We start from the raw sequence: 25,567 nt of genomic DNA, 5'->3' as shown, positions 1-25,567 counted from the left end.
AGCCTGGAGTGGCCCGTATTCATTTTTAGAATCCTCGCGGGCCCCCACTTCCTGCACTCAGAGTGGGGATTCATCCTTGACATGAGCAATGTAGTTACACAGCCCTAACCCCCTGTGTAGATGTCCTACATCAGCAGGAGAGCTTCTCCTGACAACATAGCCACCGCCGCTTGAGGGGGCTGGACTAATGAAGTCCGACAGGAGAGATCTCTCCCATTGGCTTACAGCATCTCTAATAGCATGCTACACCAGTGCAGCTACATTGGGGCAGCTGCGCCAACATCAGCTTTATTGTGTAGCCATCGTGTCAGACACAAAACCAGAGAATCAGAACTTAACATGCGTGTATATGGAAGTCTGAAATCCGAGGCTGACGCATTCGTTGCCTCATTGGTTACCATCGTTTCTACAGCCCGAATGTCCTTGTTACCCAATCAGGCACCCAGTTTGGGATCTACAGGGAAGAAATGTGCTATGAAGCACTCTCTCTTTGGATCCAAATGGTGAAGGAGGATTGTTCTCAGTCTAACCTTGGTATCCTCTGGAACTGTAATCAGTGACACTGAACTAGGAAGTGGAGTTGTACAAACAATTTTCCTTGGATCATTGGTCACCATAGCTTCCTTTACTGGGGTGGAAACAAAGAACTGAGTGTGTACACTTTCAACCCCAGTTCTTTCCAAATCCTTGCCCTTGGGTAGGGTAAATTTACACTTCTCTGAAATAGAATCCTTTACACAACCATTCAAAATCTCAGTAGTGTTCATGAGGAATGGCTTCCCAAACCATACACAGCTTTTCTTTAATTTGGTGGCACAGTTCCAGGCAAGGAATTGGATACAGGGCTGGATCAGAATCTCTGTTAGTTACCAGAGCTGAAGTTTCTATTCAAAAATAGCTATTTTTCTAAAGCTATTAGATTTCCCACACTGCTTTCATTTTATAAACATTTTTAGCACCTACAAATGATAAATTCAACAAAACCCCCATTTCTATTTCCTCAACATCTGTATCATGAAGAGGACCATTCCCTACGCCACAGAATTAACTAGGAGACATCTTCTGTAGGGCCTGGGTTACACATGCTTTGGGAACCAAATACAAGGGCATTTTGCCTAGTTCAAAATCACTTACCATGGAATTTTTTCCCCAGATCATCTGAGACAATATTGCCTTAAACAATTGAACTACACTGTGATCATATGCACTTCCTTCTGTTAGCTGGGGTTCTGCTGTTGTTCACCATTTCCGAGCGGAGATTTTAAATCACCACTTTTTCTTTGTTAGCATGTCCAGTAAATTGGAGAGTTCTCTCCTGTTAACAGAACTGCACTTGAACTTTCTCCATGTCATCATGGAGGGATGGGGAAAAAGCAAAGCTGAAGTGAGAAATGATGACTTTAGCAAATGGCCATTTGTCTTAAATTCTCCAATAAATCTGAGCTATAGCCTATCAAACTGAACTAATATCCAATTGGGTGACAAAACAGCCTTCAGGAAAGATAGAAACCCACATCACAGAGAGATAGAATACATGACAATGGAAGTGTCAAGTGAAATTCCAGAGCAGGTTACATCTGATTATTTAGAATTAGGACAGGAGGTTCTCTCATCACATTATCCTCTGATCCATTCAAACATACCTCACTCAGCACTGTCTCAATAGTCAGTTATGTTATTTACAAAATTTTTAGTATCCTAGCATCCCCCATAATGGGGGCGGGGGAGAGGAAAACAGCCACCTTGCCAGAAGAAGTTTTACCAATAGATGGAACCTGGGATTTAAACTCCAAATGATCACAGTGTGTTTGGGATCCACCTGAATTCCCCTTCCAGGTCTTTGATACTTTCATCTCCAGTCATAGTGACTCTGATATAGGATTAAAGAAGTCAAAACATCATCTCCAAGCACAGACAATTGAGAACACTTCATCACATGACACTTTGAGAAGTGGAGGGATAGAATGTGATGAAGACACACTCTGCATGGCTCAGACAAAAGGTAACCGTTCTGCAGTGATGGGGAAGGAGGGAATCTCTGAGTCACTCCATCTCCTTGCAGTGTCACAGAGGCTGAAATGACACTTTTCCCCCTGCCCCTGCTCCTCTTCATTTAAATATATTCTGAAAAGTTCCCAATATAACTGCTCTTCAGCAGAACCCAGAGCTATGTGAGAACAACTGGCAATGACACAATTTGTATCATTGGTGACTCTAACAATAACTGGAATAGGAGGAATGGTATAAATGTGATGCTTCCTGGTTCCCTGGTAGGAAGGGCTCACTCGAATTACTCATGGAACAATTGAGTCGATGGAAAGAACCAATTTGTCAACCTCAAAACAGGGCGAACTGCAAAAGGCAAAAATGGATCACTCCTCTGGACAAGCTGAGGGATAATCGTGCTGCAAACAGTTCAAAGAGCTTAAAAGATACTTTTTGGGAATCAGGAAAAATATTAAAGAAAATAAAGTACGGATAGCCTAGAGGTTTTTACGGTGTTGATCCCCCTTGCAGATTCTCTGATGGCTAACATGGGCTGACTGCCAAGAGAAGGTATTCCCACACTCACGGCATTCATAGGGCCTCTCCCCAGTGTGGATTCTCTGATGTTTAGAAAGGGCTGAGGTGTTTGTGAAGCATTTCCCACACTCACGGCATTCAAAGGGCCTCTCCCCTGTGTGGATTCTCTGATGTTCAGAAAGGGCTGAGCTCTTAGTGAAGCATTTCCCACACTCACTGCATTTATAGGGCCTCTCCCCTGTGTGGATTCTCTGGTGGGTAATAAGGTTTGAGGTGCGATTGAAGGTTTTCCCACACTCACGGCATTCATAGGGCCTCTCCCCTGTGTGGATTCTCTGATGTTCAGAAAGGGCTGAGCTGCTAGTGAAGCTTTTCCCACACTCACGGCATTCATAAGGCCTCTCCCCGGTGTGGATTCTCTGATGTTTAGAAAGTGCTGAGCTGCTAGTGAAGGTTTTCCCACACTCACAACATTTATAGGGCCTCTCTCCTGTGTGGATTCTCTGGTGGGTGATAAGGTTTGAGGTGCGGTTGAAGGTTTTCCCGCACTCACTGCATTCATAGGGCCTCTCCCCTGTGTGGATTCTCTGATGTTCAGAAAGGGCTGAGCTCTTAGTGAAGCTTTTCCCACACTCACTGCATTCATAGGGCCTCTCCCCTGTGTGGATTCTCTGATGATTAATAAGGTGTGAGCTGTGATTGAAGGTTTTCGCACACTCATGGCATTCATAGGGCCTCTCCCCTGTGTGGATTCTCTGATGTTCAGAAAGGGCTGAGCTCTTAGTGAAGCTTTTCCCACACTCATGGCATTCATAGGGCCTGTCCCCTGTGTGGACTCTCTGATGTTCACAAAGGGCTGAGCTCTTAGTGAAGCTTTTCCCGCACTCACTGCATTCATAGGGCCTGTCCCCTGTGTGGATTCTCTGATGTTCAGAAAGGGCTGAGGTGTTAGTGAAGCGTTTCCCACACTCACAGCATTCACAGAGCCTCTCCCCTGTGTGGATTCTCTGATGTTCAGAAAGGGCTGAGCTCTTAGTGAAGCGTTTCCCACACTCACGGCATTCGTAGGGCCTCTCCCCTGTGTGGATTCTCTGATGTTTAGAAAGGGCTGAGCTGCTAGTAAAGCATTTTCCACACTCACAACATTTATAGGGCCTCTCCCCTGTGTGGATTCTCTGATGTTCAGAAAGGGCTGAGCTCTTAGTGAAGCATTTTCCACAGTCACGGCATTCAAAGGGCCTCTCCCCTGTGTGGATTCTCTTATGGGTAATAAGGTTTGAGCTGCAATTGAACATATTCCCACATTCACTGCATTCACAGGGTTTCTCACCTGTGTGGATTCTCTGGTGCTTTATATGGGCTGAATAGTCACATACGTTTTCTCCGCACTCAGTGCATGTATTTTTTCTCTTTCTCCTGAGGATTTCCTGCTGTGTTGTGGTTTCCTTCAGGTCCTTCTGAGTTCCCCAACAGGAAATACATTTATCCACTTTCTCTCCTGGTTGGTTTCCCTGCTCTTTTTCTAGTCTGTGCTGAATCTCACAGGATTTTCCCTGCTCATGACTCCTGGACTCATTCCTTTCCGATCTTTGCGATAATGCTCTGTGTTTGTCCACTTGCTCAGCATCTTCCTGCTGAGAATTCTGCTCTTCTTTCTCACATGCCATTGCATCACCAGCTGTGATAGAGACAGAAACCTCAAACAGGGATGGAAAGGGGAAGGCCAAACCAAAACAAGTGCTTGAGAGAGGTCAAATAAAAATCAGAAACTGAACTCCCCCAAACTCTTCCCCCAAATGGAGTAGTAGGATTTTATGTTTGTATTTTATAGAATTTAGAATGAAGGATAAAGAATAAGAATGTAGCATGTATTAAATGTATTGGTGTATGATATGATCAAATCCTGCCAGCCACCCTTTTTGAATAACAGAAAGGAACGGCTTAATGGGACAATGGGTACAGATACATCAGCCAGAATCTGTGTCTGGACCGATTTCAAGGCAGTAACAGACCTTTGCGGGTCACCAATTTGTTGTAGGTTTAGCATTTTAAAATAAGTAAACGAATGCCATGATTGTTTTCTTTTGCATTGGAATTTGATGTTCCTGTTCAAAATATTGTTTGTAAATTAATACTGTTTTGTGTGTGAATGAGAAATGTGTGTGTTAAGAGATAAGTGTGAAGGTCATCGCTGAACCAGATGTACAAGGGAGGAATGAGAGACAGATGCAAGGGCTCCGGGAGGCTGCAACACGCCCCTATTGAAATGTCAGAGGAGGGCAGATTGATGACTCAAAAGATGAGACAGGCACCTACCAATGAGGACAAGACAGCTGTGAACAAAACGAGCATGGGATAGCTCCCTGAGGGACTTGATGAAAGAACAAGATAAAGGATGAGAAGGACAATTTAAGAAAATAAGCACTCGTCAAACAATAATTGATTACAGCATGACAGTGCAAAACTCATTGGTCCTAATGAAGGAACATCACTATATAAACAGGGGGCCTTGCCATGAAACTTTGGCTTCACCCTGCCAAGATTTCCCCAGAGCACCGTATGATGACCGATGTAACCCAGCTTCTCCTACCCATGATCAACCTAGCTGGCCAGTAGGTTGATCTGGACTCTGGACTGATAACTATAACATCGACTGGCAGGACAATGTGTGCGTGTGTGGTGTGTGATTGAATGCGTATGCTAAATGTTGTATCTTCAATAAACGCGGCGTATTGCCTTTTCCCCTGAAAATGATCCTCTGCGCTTCTCATAAGCATAACAGGGTAACGCCTACAAGGTAGCTAGCTAGCACGTCTTGGAGGGACTGTTCAAATTAAGTGGTTCATGAAGAAACACTGGGTTGACAATGGACCATGGGAGAAGCCCATCTACACTGAGTGGACTGTCATGTCAATGCGATGTCTGAAATCTAGGTAATGGCTTCGTGCAATGACTGGGGGAAATTGGGCATGAACATGTGACTTGCCCATGTGACACCAAACTCCATCTTGTTGTTCTAATTTTCCACAGTAAGAACAATGGGATGCCCTCCACATGGCAAAAGCTATAAAAGGCCCTGGAAACACCTCCATTTTGTCTTCAATCCTGCTTCTTACCTCTGGAGGAACTTTGCTACAGACTGAAGCTCTGAACAAAGGACTGAATGACCCATCCAAGCTGTGGATGTGTTCCAGAGACTTGACTTAAGCCAGCAGTTTATTCCATCACTGCTATAAGCCTGAACCAAGAACTTTGCCATTACAGTATGTAATTGATTCCCTTAGCCAATTTTAACTCTCACCTTTCTTTCTTTTTATGAATAAACCTTTAGATTTTAGATACTAAAGGATTGGCACCAGCGTGAGTTTTGGGTAAGATCTAAGTTGTATATTGACCTGGGCGTGGCTAGTCCTTTGGGATCAGAAGAACCTAGTATTTAACGACACTGGTTGTATTAAATACTCATATGTGAATCCAGTGTTTTTGGTGGTGTTATAAGAACTGGAATGCCTGTGAAAACTGCCTTTATGTTTTCTTGTTAGCCAGTGTGGTGAAACAGGAGTTTACTTTTGTGGCTGGTTTGGTCTATTTTATAAAAGAATAACCACCAGTTTTGTTTTGTGTTTGCCCTATTTCTCAGCAGTTTGTCCTGAATTTGGCATCCTCAGTTCTGACCCACTAAGGCACGGTGACAGGGTGTCAAGGGAGGCGGCTGCGTCATGGATTTACAGGAAGTTAGATGACCCAACCTTCATACAGTCTCCCTTGGGACCGCCCTCTTTAGGATATGTCTACAGTGCATCAGGAAGTCAGCTGCCTTCCAGGCTGGGTCTCACACTAGTGCATTCAAAAATGGGTGTGGAGACATTGCTTTGATGTTAGGGCCTCCACCCTTATTTGTAGGGAGTCAGCATGGACTCTGGCTGGGAGGCAGCTTCCAGATGCAGTGCAGACATACCCTTAATGGGCGACATGCTAGCTTTAGCTTTTTCAAAGGGCTAACCCCTGTTTCCCTTAGAACCACAGAGTTAAAAGGAACCACAAAGTTAGCCATCTAGTCTAACCCCCTGCCAAGGTGCAGGATTTGCTGAGTCTAAACCACCAGATGGCTCCAGCCTCCTTTTGGAAACGTCCAGTGAATAACCTTCTACCACCTCCCTAGGCGTCTGTTCCTACTGTTCTTCCAGTTAGGAAGTTTTTCCTGAAATCTAATCTAAATCTGCTGTCCTGTAGTTTGAACTCACTGCCTCTTGTCCTGCCCTCCGTGGCAAGAGAGATGAACTGTTCTCCATTCTTTGTACGGCAACCCGTAGCGAGGAAGACCAGCAGGGACCACAACCTGCCCCTTGGGCTACTGAGCCAGGAAAGCCACGTCCACCCCTCCGGAAGCTGCGGGGTGGGATAGGAAGCGGAACTAGAAAAGGGGGGACTTCTAGCTCAGTTGGGCTGGAGCTGCTGAGGAAGACAGACGCTTATCACCCACTGCCAGAGTGGGACACCGAGGAGCTGCTTGGACTGCCGCCAGAGGAATGGCCAGACCAACCAGGGTCACCAGCCACTTGAGGTGCCGACAAGCTGATGGGGCTGCCCCAGACCACTGATCCCAGGGAAATGCAGGCCAGAGGTACCAAAACCCTGGGGATTGTAGGAAGTAGCCCAGGGAAACTAGACCATTGTCTGATTGAGTGTTGGCCTCACACTAAGTCAGTGTGTTGCGGGTGGATCCCCGCTGATCCAGTGGCAGACTACACTGCCACTGTTAGATCCCTGGGCTAGGACCCCGTGGAGTCAGGTGGGCCAGGGTCTCCCTACCTCCTGCCACCCAGCCAGTTGGGTGGTAGCCTCCCCATCTTCAGCCAGGAGGCCTGTGTTGGTCTACCATCCACCGAGCTAGGATGCCAGGCTGTTTGGTGCTTGCCCTTACCTGAGCCCTAGCCTGTTTGCTGCTCGCCTTGGGCAAAGCCCCTAATTGTTTGCTGTCCCACCCTGACTGAGGGCCTGGGCTTGGAGACTTTGCAGCTCTGCCCTGATTGCAGGCCAGAGCATGGACTGTTGGTGCCCAGTCCTGCCTGAGGGCCGGGCTCCATAGACTCACTATTGCTCAGCCTGGATCAAGTGGCCTGAGCTTTGAAGACAGATAATCCCCCTTAATTGATTGCAGTGCTAAGAGCATGACGTGAAGTGGCATGGCCTCCCTCAGGGATAGACCAGGAGGGATGGCCACGCATGCTTACACAGCCTTTTGAGTATTTGAAAACGACTATCACCCCCCCAACCCCTTCAACTCTTTTTTTCCAAACTAAACACACCCAGTTACATCAGCCTTTGCTCACTGGCTTGTGTTCCATCCCTTTGATCATCTTTGTCACTTGCCTCTGGAGTCTTTCCAGTTTCTCTACATCCTATCTAGTCACTCGTCACCAAAACTGGACACAGGAGTCCCCCTGAGGCCAAATCAGTGCTGAGTAGAGCATTACTATCACCATTTGTGATTTGCATGCTATGCTTCTGCTAATGCATTTGCTTTTTTTGTTGTTTTTTTTTTGCATTATCATCACACTGTTGACTTTGTGTTTAGGTTGTGATCCACCACAACTCTCAGATCCTTCTCAGCAGTGCTGCTGCCATGCCAGTTAACCCCCAACCTGTATTTGTGCATTGGGTTTTACTTCCCTAAGAGTAGCACCTTACCCTTGTCTTTGTTGAATTTAATTTTCTGGTCTATAGCCCAGTTTGCAAATTTATCAAGATGCTCTATCCTCCAAAGTGTTGATAACCCCCCCTAGCTTTGTGTCATCTGCAAATTTGATCAGTATGCTCTCTACTCCTACATCCAGGTCATTAATGAAGATGTTAAATAACAGTGGACCCAAAACAGATCCCTGTGACACCCCACTTGAGAAATCCCTCCAGTCTGACATCATTCCATTCATAGTTATTCTTTGTTTGTGGTTGTGTAACCAATTATATAGTCATTTAATGGTAGTTCCGTTAAACCCGCATTTCTCCAGCTTACTCATGGGATTGTGTCAAAAGCCTTTTTGAAGTCCAAGTCTATTTTAGCCACCAAACCAGTTACCCTATCAAAGAAGATGATCAAGCTGGTTTGTCACACTATGTTCTTAGTAAATCCATGCTGGCTGCTCTCGATTGCCCTTCATCCTCCAGGTATTCACAAACTGAATATTTTATTCATTGCTCTAGTAGCTTCCCTGGTATTGAGGTCAGGCTGAGTAGTCTATAGTTCCCCAGCTTCGCCTTTTCCCCCTTTGTAAAGATGGGCACTATGTTAACCCTTCTCCAATCTTCTGGAACCTATCTTGTCATCTGAGTTTGCAAATTTTGCCAGACGCTCTGAGATTTCATCAGCTAATTCTGGGGTGAACAGCAAGAAAGGAGATGGTGGGAGGGCTAGCTTGGGGGATTAAGAGCTCTGTTCTAGACATTTGAGATGTTGAGCTTGAGTTGATGGCTAGCTATCCACAAGGAGTCATCAGAGGGAGGCTGAGATTTCAGTTTGGACAGAAGGAGACAGGGCTGGAGTAGAGTGGTAGATCTGTGATTGATCAGCATAGGGACAGAAGCTGAATTTGTGTTTATGGGTGAGATTTCCCAGAGACAAAGTGCAGAGGAAGAGGAAGTGACCAAGGACTGAGCCCTGTAGAACCCCCACAGAAAACCAGAGTGTGTGTGGGGGGTGAGGAGGATCTTCTTAAATACACGCTGAAGAGTGGTTACAGAGGTAGGAGAAGAGCCAGGAAAAAGACAAGATGTCAAGAAGACGACCATGGTCAGTGGAATTAAAGGCGGCTGACGGGTCAAGAAGAATAAGGATGGAGTGCTGATTCTGAGCTTTGCTTAGGGAGAGGGCATTAGAGACTTTGGCAAAAGGATTCTCAGCGGAGGGCCCCAAATATCTGCCTCCCTGAAACCTTCCCTTCCCACTGCCACCAGATCCTTCCTGCTCCTTGGAGCAACCACTCCCCATACCCTTCCCACTATCCTCAGTCTTCTCCACTTCCACGTATCCCAGATCTCCTACCCAATCCTCCCCCTCCAACAGCACCACTGCTGGGACCTCCACCCCCTTTTCTCCATTCCCAGTCTCCCACTCCCCCGACCCACCACACTACCTGTTCCCAGGAGATTCTGCCTCTGATTCCTCACCTCCTCTTCCTTCCATCCCTCCCTGATTCCCTCTAGTCTAATCTTCCACATACCTATCCCCTTCCTCCCACTACACTCAGCCTTCCCTAGCTTCTGGCACCAAACAAGCACTAGTTCCCCCATCATCTTTTCCCTTCCCACTGCTCCCTGCTCTCCTCTCCCCTCCTCCACAAGAACTCCTGAATAGTAACCTCACACTGCTCTCAGTCATTGGTTGGTGGGTGAAGAGGACATGCTGTGGCCACTGCCTCTGAGCTACACCAATTCATCTGAGTCAGAGCCGTACCACTGTTAATTCTCAGACTATGTGTATTGTGCATTTTGCTTGCATTCTGCAGGAGTTCCTCTTCAACGTTTCCCCCCAGATTCCAAAATTTCAGGGCTGAGAGCAATATTTTAAAGTGTTTTAAAATCCACTTGCAGACTCTTGCCTCTTCTGAGCTGCAAAATTTTGTCAGCATAGCTCTGTTTGTTAGGGATGCAAAAAAACCACATCCTTAATTGATAGAATTATGCCAGCAAAATCTCATGCAGAAACAGAGTGCCGAAAAAGTCTATTAAAAAAATGAGGACATCAAAAGCCCCCAAACTATATAAATATGGAGCACAGGTTGCCCAGTTCTGCTGCATGCCTTTCCACTAGGCGTGTGGTGGCTAAACTTAAACCTCTGAAAATCAGAAAAGGAAGAGTTAATATACACACCAACCCTAAAATGTAACCTTAACTCTGCCCCTAGCTCTGCAGCTGGCGCTAGCCACTGGGAGTGGCTCAGTATGGCTGGTGCAAAGGTTAACAAACTAACAAAGGAAGTGGAGGCTTCTCCATTTCTTGAAGTCTCCAAGTCAGAGTGGATGCCTTTCTGGGGGAGGATTTAGTCCAACACAGCATATTCAGTTCAGTACAGCGGTAACTCGAGGAAATTTTATGACCTGTGTTATATAGGCCGTCAGACTAGATGTCCTAATAGCCCTTTCTGACCATAAAATCTATGATTCTACAATAGATATGAAGGACTAAGAACATGCCCTTGTTTGTGTTGTGTTCACAGGAGGGAATCCCAGCATTTATCCGCATGCCCCCCAGCTGTGTGCACTGGGTCAGCTGTAGGCGTAACTGGATGGTGGAGGGAGTAGTTGGAGTAGCTTGGCAGAGCTGTGACCATGATATGAAGGGAGGCGCATGTGAACCCTGAGGGACCCAGTCTGCCCCATTTCAATGCACTTAATGGGCTGTTGCTGAGATAGGGCAGAGTAGAGGTGGCATTGTGGGGGTGGTGTGAACCTTAACTCGGCATTTCCCCTTCTAATAACCAAGGGCACAGGAACCCTTACCCAGCGAGGTCACATTCTCGTAGTTCTCCTGCATGACGTCTCTGCAGAGGGCTCTTTGACGGGGGTCTAGCAGAGCCCACTCTTCCCTGGTGAAATACACAGCCACCTCCTCGAAGGTCACCGGCCCCTGAAAGAGCCAGAGCCCCACACTCAGGACCTGCTGCCCCACTCACAGCCCCACTATTCGTGGGGGAGAGGAGCCAATCAAACGGAAACTCTGGGTGGACCGCAGCCAACAGAGTCCCACCCCCACCCCGCTCAGAGCAGCCAGGAGGCAAAACAGGAGGGGAGATAGAGATCCCCTAGTCCCTCGCAGCAGACAGAGGGGGAAGGTCATCTTCTCATTCATCACACACCTACAAGCCAGAGGCTGATACATGGGATGGGGCCCCCAGTAGGCTCCAGGGTTGGCTCCGCAATAGGAATCCCAACACGCTTCCCATTGCCAGCAGCTGAAAGGAAGGGGAGGGGTTATCTACTCTACGCCCCACTGGTGAGTAACCCTTCCCCCCTCCCCCCCACTTCATATCTCATAGCAGCCTCTGGCGGGTAGGTTTATGTTCTTCCACTGGGAATCTGATCCATTTTCCCAGCACTGTCCAGTGTTCCCCCGCCAACCCCATTCTACAAGTAGGGTAATTTCCTCCCCCAAACCCCTACGTCTGTTCCCAGAATCCAAGACGTGGGGTCAACAATTCCCAGCAAGTTTGTCACATGCCTTGTCCCCCTCCCTTTCTCCACCCTGGGTATTTCCTGCCCCCATCCCACCTCCAGACTAAACTCCTCCAAAGATCCCAGGCCCTCGGCATTTCCTGCCCCTCTCCCTCCAGCAGGAACCCACTAGCAACCCCGCAATAATCCCTACCTGGACTGGCTCCACGACAGCCAGTTCCCTTCCCCGTCCTGTGAGAGGCTGGGACAATCTGGAGCCAAAGGTGCGGATTACTCTGCCACCTGTCAGGGTGAGAAGGGGGACAGGGAAGATTTCAGAAGGGCCTCTAGTTCCTGTCACATCGTGATTTGCCCCGGCCCTTTCCCTGCACAAGATGTTTCTGACTCTCATGCTGGGAAAACATTCCATCACGTTATCACAGCCCAGACCCAACCCCTCCCACCAGCACTAAATCCACTGCCCTAGTTTTAAAACCCTGAGAGTAACTCCCGCAATGGTGGGGACCAGGCAGGGACAGGACAAAGTCTGCCCAGTGCTGGTGCAGGAAATGAAAGGAATTTTGCTGGTGATATTCAGCTGGAAGGCATTGTCAATAGACACAAAGAGTGGACCATTAAGTGGGGCTCACTTCTATTTTATGCATGACATTCCTCACGCTCACGCTTCAGAGTCTCAGCCACCACTGCCAGGGGTCTGGAAGGCACTTTGCCCCACAATGTATTTTGAGAGGGTTTTTTTTAATCTCCTTCCTCTGAAGATTCAGGAACAGCCAGAGAAGAAGACGAGTCAGGTTGTCAGTGACCTGGGGGGATTTCAGCTTCCTCTGCAGCGTGGGGTGTGGGTCACTCACTAGGATTACCCGGAAACATCTCACTTAACCATTTCCCTGCCACTGCAGGGGTCTGGGGCACTGGTGCATCTCAGTCCCTCCTGTTCTCTGCCTGGGGCATATAACACTCTAGTCTCCCATGGGCTGCAAGACTTTGGTCTCACTCCAGCTGTTGTGTTTAGTGGGGGCGGGGGCTGGGTGGTGTTGGTGGCCAGTGCTAGACAGGAGGTCAGACCAGATGTTCCAATGGTCCCTTCTGGCCTTAGACTTTGACTGGATGTGGGCAGGTTTGGGAGCTTGTGACCTTCCCACCTCCCACTTATTTCTCCTTCATTTTCTGTCTTGTCTTTCCCCCTGTCCCCTCCCTCTGCCCGGGAGACTTAGTGACCAAGGATCTCCTGCAATTGCGGATAGCACTGAATGCCAGTTTGGATCCAAACTTTCTGCCTCCTCCCCGTCTCTACTAACCACCCAAGGGGTTTCAGTCTCACTGGCTGTGATACAGGCAATGAAAGGGTTACTGTGCAGAGCTGCAAACTGCCTAATTTCCCAGCTGAAATAAGTAAGCGAGTACCACTTACTGCAGGTTTGGGAGGAGGGATAGCTCAGTGGTTTGAGCATTGGCCTGCTAAACCCAGGGTTGTGAGTTTAATCCTTGAGGGGGCCATTTGGGATCTGGGGCAAAAATTGGAGATTGGTCCTGCTTTGAGCAGGGGGTTGGACTAGATGACGCCCAGAGGTCCCTTCCCACCCTGATATTCTATGAACAATTTTTTTCTGACCCCTGAACATTTACTGAAAAAGTAAGAATAAAACATGCATCCATGCCGAGTCTCTGTATAACCTGTATATTTCAAGAGGCTGACAGTGAATACTTGATCATAATGAACAAGGGAGTGCAGGAGTGGGGGAGTGAGATTTTCTTTGCTTTGGATCATAATGAAACGCTCAATATCTCACAGCCTCCTGCCTGCCTTTCCTGAGCCCCTGGGGGTCACAAACCACCAGCCGAGAAACACAAGCCTAGATCTTTATTTTGTATCGTCATTGACTACGACTGGAAAGAGAGGGCTACATTGTACCCAGACAAAGCATGAATGAGCCAAGTGCTATGTCATATATGGACCAACCCTGGGAACTGTTAATTCCAATAACACCCACGTTTTGAACTCTCTTCCTTACTTCACTGTGAAAAGAATATGAAAGTTCAGAAGATCTTACAATACCCAAAAGCAACAAGTTGATGAAAATTACGTTAAATTATTTTCAGCCATGAATGTGATGCACAGGTGCAAGAAGACCAAATACAGAAAATTAAATGAGTCCAAACAAAAGGGGGCTAATGATATCGTTCTGGGACAGTACTAAGAACATGCTTGGAGAACAAGAAAACGTAGGAACAAAGTTACCTATGCCAAATTTGGCCTTAGGGACATGGATTTAAAAATGGGGGAGAGGGAAGAAAGAAAATCATCTATCAACTTGGCAAGTTTGTCTCTCATCACAACTCCTCCAAGGTTCCTCAACCCAAGTCAGAAGAAGCAAACTGATGATCCACGATTCTTAATTTTCATTTTTTAAATTCTGTTATATCCTGTTCCTTTCTCACAAAGGCTGTAAGGGCTTGTCAGTTAAAATATATTCCGAGACCCATTGCTCCAGTGAGTAGTGACTTTCTTAAAGTCTTTAAATGCTTGTAAGTTAAATTATTTTCTAAAAGGATCCCTCAAAAGAGCAGGATTAGTAATGAAACTTACTCTGTTCCCCGCAGGCCACTACCTCTGTGCCTTTACTCTCTGGTGCAACGCCTTTCAATAATTCTAGCTCTGCTGAAGATGTTCCCCAGAAAGTAATTATCCCAGGGGTGAACAGGAATGTATTGGGGGGAAAATTAAGAGTCTATCTTAAATGTATAAAATCATTCCAGGAAACTTTCAAATACATGTTTAAAAAGAGCTCAGCCTTTGTATTTTGTAAAAAAACATCTCAAGCAGACGTTCAAAACCAGGAAAAGTTGTCAAAATCTTAGCGGTCTTAAAAACAAAAAAAAAGCTTTAAAATCAGACTATGTAAACTTAATGACTAAACACTTAATATGACCGCAATTAAAAATGCCAAAATGAAATGACTAAAATTAATTTAATCAGTAAACAATGCAATACTTAAAAAAAGTAAAACCAACAAAAAATTAGAGGACAAAAAAAATCTTGCAAAAACTTTAAATGCTTAAGTGACATTGATGAGCTAAAATATTTAAGAGACAAGTCCGCTGAAAATACAGTGGTGCAAGAACAAAGTAACATCGCTTCACATTGTTCCACAGCTTCCAAGGGCTGGAGGCTGCTATCCCCCGTCACTAAAAGCACTGAAGCACTTAGAGCAGAGGAAAGTGATCAGGAACAGTCAGCATGGATTCACCAAGGGCAAGTCATGCTGACTAATCTATTTGCCTTCTATGACAGGATAACTGGCTCTGTGGATGAAGGGAAAGCAGTGGACGTGTTGTTCCTTGTCTTTAGCAAAGCTTTTGACACGGTCTCCCACACTATTCTTGCCAGCAAGTTAAAGTACAGGCTGGACGAATGGACTATAAGGTGTGTAGAAAGTTGGCTAGATTGTCAGGCTCAATGGGTAGTGATCAATGACTCAATGTCTAGTTGGCAGGCGGTATCAAGTGGAGTGCCCCAAGGGTCGGTCCTGGGGCCGGTTTTGTTCAATATCTTCATAAATGATCTGGAGGATGGTGTGGATTGCACCCTCAGCAAGTTTGCGGATGACACTAAACTGGGAGGAGAGGTAGATACACTGGAAGTTAGGGACAGGATACAGAGGGACCTAGACAAATTGGAGGATTGGGCCAAAAGAAATCTGAGGAGGTTCAGCAAGAACAAGTGCAGAGTCCTGCACTTAGGACGGAAGAATCCCAGGCACCGCTACAGACTAGGGACCGAATGGCTCGGCAGCAGTTCTGCAGAAAAGGACCGAGGGGTACAGTGGACGAGAAGCTGGATATGAGTCAACAGCGTGCCCTTGTTGCCAAGAAGGACAATGGCATTTTGGGCTGTATAAGTAGGGGCATTGCCAGCAGATCGAGGGACGTGATCGTTCCCCTCTATTCGACATTGGGGAGGCCTCATCTGGAGTACTGTGTCCAGTTTTGGCCCCACACTACAAGAAGGATGTGGAAAAATTGGAAAACATCCAGCGGAGGGCAACAAAAATGATTAGGGGACTGGAACACATGACTTATGAGGAGAGGCTGAGGGAACTGGGATTGTTCAGTCTGCGGAAGAGAAGAATGAGCGGGGATTTGATAGCTGCTTTCAACTCCCTGAAAGGGGATTGCAAAGAGGATGGCTCTAGCCTGTTCTCAGCGGTGGCAGATGACAGAACAAGGAGTAATGGTCTCAAGTTGCAGTGGGGGAGGTTTAGGTTGGATATTAGAAAACACTATTTCCCTAGGAGGGTGGTGAAACACTGGAATGGGTTCCCTAGGGTGGTGGTGGAATCTCCTTCCTTAGATATTTTTAGGTCAGGCTTGACAAAGCCCTGGCTGGGATGATTTAGTTGGGAATCGGTCCTGCTTTGAGCAGGGGGTGGGACTAGATGACCTCCTGAGGTCCCTTCCAACCCTGATATTCTATGATTCTATGATTTTATAAAAGGGTTATTGGTCTGAAATCTGCCCGTGACCTGTCAGAGACAGGCACGTACCTGTGTCGCTCCCCAGCTCCAGTCGCAGCATCTCTAGGGGAAGAAGAGGAAGAGAGAGGAGAGAATTCAGGCCCTCGCTTTCCTGGGGAGGTTCCCATTAGTTATTCATGTAACTGCTATTAACTATGAGATTGTGACAGAGATCTGAGGCTGATAATGTAGCCACTGGGGACAGAGCCAGCCCCACAGGGCGACTCCCATGGGGAAGGGCGACTCGCAGAGCTGGGGCTGCGAGATGGAGCCTGGGGTCAGTGACATCCTGAGAGTCCCCGACTCCTCCCCAGGGCCAGGGTCGCTCTAACCAGAGGAGACGCCACCCCCAGACTCCCACTCACCTTTGAATCCCCGCAGGACCTGCTGCAGGACGGCACTTGTCAGAGAGAAATCGCTGAGTCTCCTCTCCAGCTCCCCAAACCCCGGCTCCGGCTCCCAAAACGCCCCGTCCTCCCTGCTGGGGAAAGGAAGAGGGGTGAGAAATAGGCCTGATCCCCAGACCCTGAGCCCAGCAACCCCCAAACTCCAGGAAACCTGGATCTGAGCTTTGTAGCCCGAGATGGTCATTGTCACGGTGAGTCACCCGCCCTCAACTCTGCGCTCTCCAGAGAAATGGGAAGTGGGGAGACACCAGAGCAAGGAACGGAGACATTCTTCAGGAGCTTTCTCCGGGACGCTCTGGTTCTGTGGGGTGCTGAGCCACCTCCCACGCTGGTTTACTGCAGTAACAAGGGGCACCAGCACTGGGATTATGTGGAAGGGGAGGAGAAACAGACCGAAGCCTGGGCAGGTCCTACATGCTGACAGTGGCCACAGACGGAGCTCAGGTCTCCACCAGGGAGTGAACCTGGGCCCTTTAATGCCAACCCCCCGAGCCCTTCAGTTGAAGCAGTAACCCTGGGGCATCCAGCTCATTTGGCAGAGAGGGTCATATTGCACTGTCCGTTATGGTCAGTGGGCCAGGGCGTCAGTTTAGGACTCTGTGCCCTGCTCCATTCACAGCAGAACACCCACTGCTCTCCATGGGACACCCCCGTGCAAAGGACAAGGTGAGAATCTGCCCTTCATATAGGAAATAGCAAAATACTAAGAATTAAAATTGTAAGTCTTTGTCTGTCACACTCAGTGTCACTCAGGAGGAAAACAGACCCCCTCCTGGACTCCCCTGTAGGGCCCCCGATAGTTCTTCCCCTCCTTTCTCCATTTCCCTCTTGCTTCCTTGTCCTTGTGTCTCTCCTCTGTTCTTCCCTCCCTACAGCAACCACCAATTTCCACCCCACGAAGGCTTCACTCCCTCCCCTTCCCCTTTCCACCTGCTCAGGTGATCAGCCAGGGAACGCTGAATGTTGACATCAAAGTGTCCTCCCTTCAGTTGACACCCCGATGACACTAATAGGGGACAGGAGAGTTCACGCTCTCTGAGCTACGGCTTCGGGCAGCCCCAGCAAGGCAACGCAGTCTCCCTTTACGCTGCGGAGATGCGGGGGGCCAGCAATTCACTTTAAAAAATTCAAAAGCTGAGTTTCTGCACCCTCAGAACACGGGATGCGGCCGGGAGACAGGCCAGGTCAGGCCCATCGGCCCTGTGTCTAGCAGCCCTGCTGTGACCTCCTGAGCGATCAGACCGTGAACGGCTCTTCTCCTCCCTGAGTCAGCCACTGGGGGAGGCAGAATCACATGCTCCAAGGGCAGGGGGCAGCTTCCTATTCAGTGCAGTTATCAACCCTAACGGCCCATGACGGGGAGCAAAGTGGAGCCCAGGACTTACCTGCCCCCAGTGCTCCCAGCACCCTAAAGAGGGAGAGAAAGAGGAGGCAGTCAGGGGGCATGTCCCTGGGTGGGGAGGCCTCCTGCTCTGCAGGGGAGTCACCACTGAAGCCTCGGGTACGAGGGGAATTTCAGGTTGACATTCCCAGAGCAGCTGCCACCCCCTACCAGCGACTTTCCCCTATTGCTGGCAGGTCACCAGTGAGGAAACCTTCTCCCCAGGCACTTTACAGGCAGAAGATATTTCTCTGCATTGAGAACCCAATTCCTCCAGTGCTGAGAGACCCAGAAGGCCCCTGGCCCCACTGAACCCATTAACCTGCTGTGAGTGGGGCCTTAGGCCTGGGGCTCAGCATGGTACGGGAGGGGATTTCATCCTCCAAGTGAAAATGCAGACAGACATTTCCAGGAGAGAAGGCTTTGGGGCTGCAGCATCCAGGACTCCCAGGACCCATCCCTGGCGCTGCTGCCAGACTCACTTTGTGACCTTGTCCAGGGCTCTGCCCCTCCCTGTGCCTCAGTTTCCCCCTTTGTCCCATAGGGATAATTGCCCCGACCCCCCTTTGTAAAGTGCTTTGGGGTCTGGGGTGGAGACGCTCCTATAGGAACGCTGCGTGTGATCATTGCAACGACAGCCTGACCTGCAGGGGTGGGCTCAGCGGCGGCTGCCCCTTCTCTCCTCCCTGCTCCCTGAGCAGGGAAATCTCCCGGGACAGTCGGCAGACGCCCGCATCCCTTCTCTGGACAATGGCTCTCTCTAGCTCTTCCAGCCGGGACAGCAGCCGCTGCTCCTGCTCCGCCAGAAACCCTCGCAGCTCCTGCCACTCCCAGACCATCTTCTGCCTCTCGGCTGCCATCTGGCTCTGCAACAGGGAGAGGGCGGCTCAGTAACAGGGGAACACAGAACATAAGACCGGACATACTGGGTCAGACCAAAGGACCATCTAGCCCAGTGTCCTGTCTTCCACAGTGGCCAAGGCCAAGTGCCCAAGAAAAATGAACAGAACAGGTCATCATCAAGTGATTCATCATCAAGTGATCCATCCCCTGTCACCCATTTCCAGCTTCTGGCAAACAGAAACTAGGGACACCATCCCTGCCCATCCTGGCTAATAGCCACTGATGGACCTGTCCTCCATGAACTTATTTAGCTCTTTTTTGAACTCTGTTATTGTCCTGGCCTTCAACATCCTCTGGCAAGGAGTTCCACAGGTTGACTGTGCAGTGTGTGAAAAAAATACTTCCTCTTGTTTGTTTTAAACCTGCTGCCTATTCATTTCACGGGGTGACCCCTAGTGCGTGTGTTATAGGAAGGAGTAAATAACACGTCCTTCTTTACTTTTGCCACACCAGTCATGATTTTATAGACCTCTATCCTATCCCCCCCACTTTGTTGTCTCTTTTCCAAGCTGAACAGCCTCAGGCTTTGTCTCCCCGGCACTTCGTCGGCAAAACTTGTCATTCAGGGGTGTTAAAAAACACACACCCCAGTGACAAATTTTGACCCACGAAAAGTGCTGGGGTGAACAGCACGTTGTCGGCAGGAGCGCCCTCCCACCGACAGCTGCTGCTCATGTGGGGTGGAAGATTTTTGTCGGCAGGAGATCATGGATTTATAGAGAGGCAATCAATGTTTTCTGTCTTATTATCTCTCCCTTTCTTCACAATTCCCAATGGTCTGTTCGCTTTTTTGACCGACGCTGCACCTTGAATGGATGTTTCCAGAGAACTGTCCACCGTGATGCCAAGATCTCTTTCTTGAGTGGCAACAGCTAATTTAGACCCCGTCATTTTCTGTGCATAATTGATATGACTTTTTCCAATGTGTGTTACTTTGCATTTATCTGCACTGACATTCATCTGCTCGGTAACTGGGGAGAATCATAAATGCACCTTGGGGCGGGTGACAGAGTTATTTACCAGAACACAAGATCTCTTGCGGTGGAGGGTGGGAAGTTCGTTTATCCCAGGAAGAGAGGAGGGATAAGGGCCGGGGTGAGCTGTACATCACCAACAGGAGGGACACTTCCCCCCAGAACCTCATCAACTTGCACCGAGCCAAATCCTCCATCTCTGCAGCCCGCATTTCCTCCCCATTCCCCCAGGTGCGGGAAAGGCTCCCCGGTCACTGTGACGGGCAGACAGCCCGTGGGCAGGGGCTCTGGGCTCACACAGACTGACCCGCTCCTGCCCAGCAGCCTCCCGCACCCTACGGGCACCATGCCACCCCCGTGTCGGACCCTGGGCTCCGGTGGGGACAGGTCCCTGGCTGAGGCTGGCAGGCCGGGCCCTGCATTCGCCGTCACTCGGGGCACCGGGATCCCTGGCGAACCTGGGCCCTGGGCACCTACCAGCAGCTCCTGGCTTTGCCGCTGCTCCTCGGCTTCGGCTGCTTCTCTCTCTTTGCCCGGAGGGGCCCGACGCTCTCGGGGGGGCTCCTGGAAGAAGGGGGGAGAGGAGAGGAAACTGCTACAAACGGCTGTCAGATTTCAGGGCCCCCTCCTGCCCTGCAGACTCCTGTACAGAGTCGGGGGGGGGGGGAGACTCAGACTGAGAGGAGACGGTGAAACAGGGACCAGCTTTTCCCGAGGAAACGCAGGGCCCCCGGCTGGGTGCAGCCCGACCCCCAGCGCCCCACGTCCCCGGGGGGGGGGGACCTCGCTCACATCCCAAGCAGCCAACTTCAGACAGTCCCAGCTCCAACCCCCAATGCTCCCGCAGGGCCAGATCTGAACATGGAGCCCGCCCCCCCCCCCGCAAACATCCCCCCAATCGCCAGCTCTGAGCCCCCCCCCCGTAAATCGACTCGCCCCAAACTCCCAGCTCCAAGAATCCCCAGCACCAGCCGCTCCCCCCGCCCAGCTCCGGCTCTGACCCCCCCAGCTCCGGCTCTGACCCCCCCACCCAGCTCCCCCATCCCCGGCTCCCGGCCGAGCCTGGGCTCCGAGCCCCTCCCGGGCTCCGTGGCTCCGGCCCGGGACACTCGCCCCCCGCGGCAGGAGCGCGTCCGCCCCACGCGTGTCCCCGGCCCCCGCCGCCCACCCGGGCCCTGCCCCGCGGCCCCACCGCGCTGCCCCGCGGGCCGCCGGCCTGGAGCAGCCTCCGCGCTGCGCTCCCGGCCCCGGCCATGGCCCCGCTGCAAACACACAAAGGCTCCCCGGGCTGGGGGGGCAGGAAGGGGCGGCTCCTCCCCGGGCCTGGCCCTGCCCCAGCGGGCCCCTCGCAGGGCGTTTGGGACACTCGGGGATCGGGGAACCCCCCCCCCCCAAACACACACACACAGCCTGGGGGGGCAGGAGACCGGCTGGATCCTCTCAGGAGAAAAGCAAGGGGAAGGGGGCTGGTTTTCCCAGCTGGGGATATGCAGAGATCTCCTCTGAGTTCGGCTTTGGAGACTGGGCACCGTGTACAAGCCCCTTCCTGGAAAGCGCCTAAATCCCCTGGCCACAGCTCTCCCCTGCCCCGCCGTGGGGAGCTCCCGGGGCAGCAGAGTGGCGCAGCGGAAGCGTGCTGGGCCCATAACCCAGAGGTCGATGGATCGAAACCATCCTCTGCTAGCTGGGGTTTTATTGCCGACTGCCCTGGACACGTTCAGCCTCCCTTTATTCCTCCTCTCCCTGCCTGTGTGACCCTTCCCCGGCCCTGAACGGCAGGAATAAAGCCCCAGCAGCCACCCTCTCCCCCAGAGTCCCCTCCTGTCAGGAGAGAGCTCTGCACGGACTGGCTCTGTCTCAGGGGGGCCAGGTTTATATAAGTTTTGGTGCTGCCCAGAATGGGTCCAAGTCCTGCCCCGTTCCTCCCCTCTCCCTCCCCTTCCCTCCCGCACCCCCACAGCTCTGCCTAAGGCTCTGGGAGGGAGTTTGGGTGCGGGGGGGGGTGGGCTCTGGGAGGGAGTTGTGGGCTCTGGGCTGGGGCAGGGGGTTGGGGGGCAGGGGGGGACACTGGCAGGCTCTGGAAGGGAGTTTGGGTGCAGAAGGGGGGCTGGGCTCTGGGAGGGAGTTGTGGGCTCTGGGCTGGGGCAGGGGGTTGGGGGCACGGGGGACACTGGCAGGCTCTGGGAGGGAGTTTGGGTGCGGGGGGGGGTGGGCTCTGGGAGGGAGTTGTGGGCTCTGGGCTGGGGCAGGGGGTTGGGGGGCAGGGGGGGACACTGGCAGGCTCTGGGAGGGAGTTTGGGTGCAGGAGGGGGGGTGGGCTCTGGGAGGGAGTTGTGGGGTCTGGGCTGGGGCAGGCCATTGGGGGGGGGGACACTGGCAGGCTCTGGGAGGGAATTTGGGTGCAGGAGGGGGGGTGGGCTCTGGGAGGGAGTTGTGGGGTCTGGGCTGGGGCAGGCCGTTGGGGGCGGGGACACTGGCAGGCTCTGGGAGGGAGTTTGGGTGCAGGAGGGGGGGTGGGCTCTGGGAGGGAGTTTGGGTGCAGGAGGGGGATGGGCTCTGGGAGGGAGTTGTGGGCTCTGGGCTGGGGCAGGGGGTTGGGGTGCAGGGGGGGGACACTGGCAGGCTCTGGGAGGGAGTTTGGGTGCAGGAGAGGGGGTGGGCTCTGGGAGGGAGTTTGGGTGCAGGAGGGGAGGTGGGCTCTGGGAGGGAGTTGTGGGCTCTGGGCTGGGGCAGGGGGTTGGGGTGCAGGGGGGGGGACACTGGCAGGCTCTGGGAGGGAGTTTGGATCCAGGAGGTGTGGGGTCTGGGCTGGGGCAGGCCGTTGGGGGGGGGGACACTGGCAGGCTCTGGGAGGGAGTTTGGGTGCAGGAGGGGGGGTGGGCTCTGGGAGGGAGTTGTGGGCTCTGGCCTGGGGCAGGGGGTTGGGGGGCGAGGGGGGAGACACTGGCAGGCTCTGGGAGGGAGTTTGGGTGTGGGTGGGGTGAGGGATCTGGGCTGGGGAAGAGGGTTGGGGTGTGGCACTTATCTTGGGTGGCTCCTGAAAGTGACCCACACCCCCATCTGGCAGCAGCTCCAAAGTGGCCGGGGGGGGGGGGGAGGGTCTCCGGGCGCCCACAGGCCCCACCCCTGCAGCTCCCGTTGGCCGCAGCTTTACAGTGGCAGAATTGGTGCTCGGCGCAGGGGCAGTGTGCCAGAGACACCCCCCCCAGGGGCTGCAGGGATGTGCCAGACGCTTCTGGGAGGGGCGCTCCGCCTGGAGCAAGGGTGGGCAGGAAGCCACGTTAGCCCCGGGAGTGGCGGCAGGGGCCCCTGGGCCCTTTTAAATCGCCCGGAGCCAGCTGCTCAGGCGGCCCTGGGGGCAGCCACACCGGCCGCTGCTGGGACGGCCCCGGGCGGCTGGCTCTGGGGACGGCCTGAGCAGTGGCCAATGCGGCTCTCCCCAGCCAGAGCCCCGTGGCTCCCGGCAGCTGTCCCAGGGCAGCCAGAGTGGCAGAGGGCCCCCCAGCAGTGGCCAGAGTGACAGGGGCTCCCCCCTCCCCAGCGGCACAGTGGACCCCCTGGAGCTTCCCCTCCCCGCACCTGGTGCTGTGGGCCCCCCACATGCCCCCCCCAAGATTCAATCAGGGGTATTTATGCTATAGGTCGGGGGCCATGACCTGTCCACGACTTTTACTAACAATACCCAGGAACAGTTCTGGGGAGTCGGTTTGGGCTCCTGGTGTAGGCAGCAGAGGGGTGCAGCCTCGCCACGAAGTCTGTTTCCCAGGAGGGGAGAGGGGACTGCAGGGTGATCTCCCACCTCCTTTCATCCAGCAGCCTGTGCTCCTCACTGCCGAGCTGGAGCCTCCACATGTATTTACTGACAAATAAAACGTGCAGAATTTTAAAATATCGTGCACAGAATCTCCTCAGGAGTGCAGCCTACTCAGGGAACCTCCTTGGATGGTCACTGCTTGGTCAACCCCTCAGCCATCACACCGATGCACAGGGAGAGTGCCAAGCCCTCCTGCTAGGCGGGGAGGGAGTGGGGGACGGGGTCGGGTCATACACATTCAGACTGCGCGCCTCCCCCAGTTACAAACCGCTGCTGAGTTCCCATTCAGGACATTAGCCTTTACCGACAATTTTTGTCTGTGTTCCTTTTTTCAGTATCGCTTTTTTCTTTCAAAAATACGCAACCCCCTGAACCTGCTTTCAGCAATCAGAATCATAGAATCATAGAAGATCAGGGTGGGAAGGGCCCTCAGGAGGTATCTAGTCCATCCCCCTGCTCAAAGCAGGGCCAACCCCCAACTAAATCATCCCAGCCAGGGCTTTGTCAAGCCTGACCTTAAAAATATCTAAGGAGGGAGATTCCACCACCTCTCTAGGGAACCCATTCCAGTGTTTCACCACCCTCCTAGGGAAAAAGTGTTTCCTAATATCCAGCCTAAACCTAGGATAATTTAGTGTCACCTTATTTTTGCCTGGCCCCCTACAAAAGAAGAGGCCTTTGTGGTTTTCCTGAGCCTGAGGATGAAAACGAACGGGTGTCAGCCTTCACGGCTGTGGATTGTTACCGAGCGGAACCCGTCGTTGGCATGGGGAGTGTAGACACAGCCTCAGACTCGGTGCTTGTGAGGGGGGAAGCATTCCCTCTAGAGGAACCCAGGGGGTGGTGTGGAATTGTCCCAGGCAGGGCCACCCAGATGGGGGGTGGGGGCAAGTGGGGCAATTTGCCCCAGGCCTCCACGAGAGTTTTCAGGGGCCCCCATGAGAGTTTTTGGCGGCACTGCAGCTGTGGGTCCTTCAGTGCCGCCGAACACACCCGGAGTGAAGGACCCACTGCCGAAGACCTGCCTCCGCTCCAGCTCTTCGGCGGCAAGGGGTTCTTCCGCTCTGTGTCTTCGGCGAAGTGCCCCGAAGACCCAGAGAGGAAGGACCCCCACCGCCGAAGATCCCAGGTCCCCTGAATCCTCTGGGTGGCCCTGGTCCCAGGTTACTGGGTCAAGGCTCGAGCGGGTTCTTTGTTGTGTTGTTGAAAAGGAGCCCCTAGATATTGAACCCGGGCCGTGTTGCTGCCGACTTCAACTGGAAGAAGGGTTACAGAAAGAAGCAGGGGAGAGGAGCACCAACGAATGTGTGCAATTATTCAGTGAGGAAGGGGCCTGGCATGAAGGAATCGCCTCTGCCCTTGGCAGAGAGGGGGATTTGTGATGTCCTGGGCTTTGGAGATCCAGGCCCACAGCACTGGGATGATCAGCCCAGGGATGGGGCAGTACATGGAGCGGGGCAGATTTGGGAGCTGGCAACCTCTCTCCCCAGGTATTTCCCCTGCAGTCCCTTTTCAGTGTCTCTCTCTCCCCTTTCCCTGTGTAACCCAGTGGTTCTCAAACTTTTTAAATTGGTGACCCCGATCACAAAGCAAGCCTCCGAGTGTGCCCCCCCTTATAAAGTCAAAACACATTTGTTATATTTAACATTTGAAATGCTTAATTTAGTCTTTAATCTACTCTTTACAATGGATTGACCTTTTCTCCCCACTTTTATATTAAGCCTAAAACGCACTTTGATTGAATTATTGGCATAAGCAGAAAAGGGTTTTTAAAATAGTTACTGTTTAATACTGACAGGTTTCAGAGTCGCAGCCGTGTTAATCTGTATTCGCAAAAAGAACAGGAGGACTTCTGGCACCTTAGAGATGAACCAATTTAT

The 25,567-nt window shown here is 51.6% G+C and overlaps 1 protein-coding gene and 1 non-coding gene across 3 annotated transcripts; one reads left to right on the top strand and one right to left on the bottom strand.

Annotated features, from left to right (window-relative positions):
* Positions 1–263: 263 nt before the first annotated feature.
* LOC144258253 (uncharacterized) lies at positions 264–20,463 on the bottom strand. 2 transcript variants are annotated; one of them, XM_077806678.1, is made up of 8 exons: positions 20,351–20,463; positions 18,641–18,862; positions 18,001–18,023; positions 16,574–16,689; positions 16,239–16,271; positions 11,888–11,976; positions 11,023–11,149; positions 264–4,201 (listed from the first exon to the last, which is right to left on the bottom strand). In XM_077806678.1, exons 2-8 carry the CDS (start codon positions 18,854–18,856, stop codon positions 2,484–2,486), a joined length of 2,322 nt encoding a protein of 773 aa, XP_077662804.1. In that variant the 5' UTR covers positions 18,857–18,862; positions 20,351–20,463; the 3' UTR covers positions 264–2,483. The 2 variants fall into 2 exon arrangements, with proteins under 2 accessions (XP_077662804.1, XP_077662805.1); XM_077806679.1 differs by having other exon boundaries at positions 16,574–16,686.
* Positions 20,464–21,484: 1,021 nt separating this feature from the next.
* TRNAM-CAU (transfer RNA methionine (anticodon CAU)) lies at positions 21,485–21,556 on the top strand. Its single transcript has one exon. It is a non-coding gene; the product is annotated as a tRNA-Met (tRNA).
* The last annotated feature ends 4,011 nt before the right edge of the window (positions 21,557–25,567 follow it).

This window comes from Eretmochelys imbricata, chromosome 28, assembly GCF_965152235.1.
Source record: "Eretmochelys imbricata isolate rEreImb1 chromosome 28, rEreImb1.hap1, whole genome shotgun sequence".
Taxonomy (NCBI): Eukaryota; Metazoa; Chordata; order Testudines; family Cheloniidae; genus Eretmochelys; species Eretmochelys imbricata.
The sequence above is the reverse complement of the archived record's forward strand: the minus strand, read 5'-3'. Positions and strand labels throughout refer to the sequence as shown.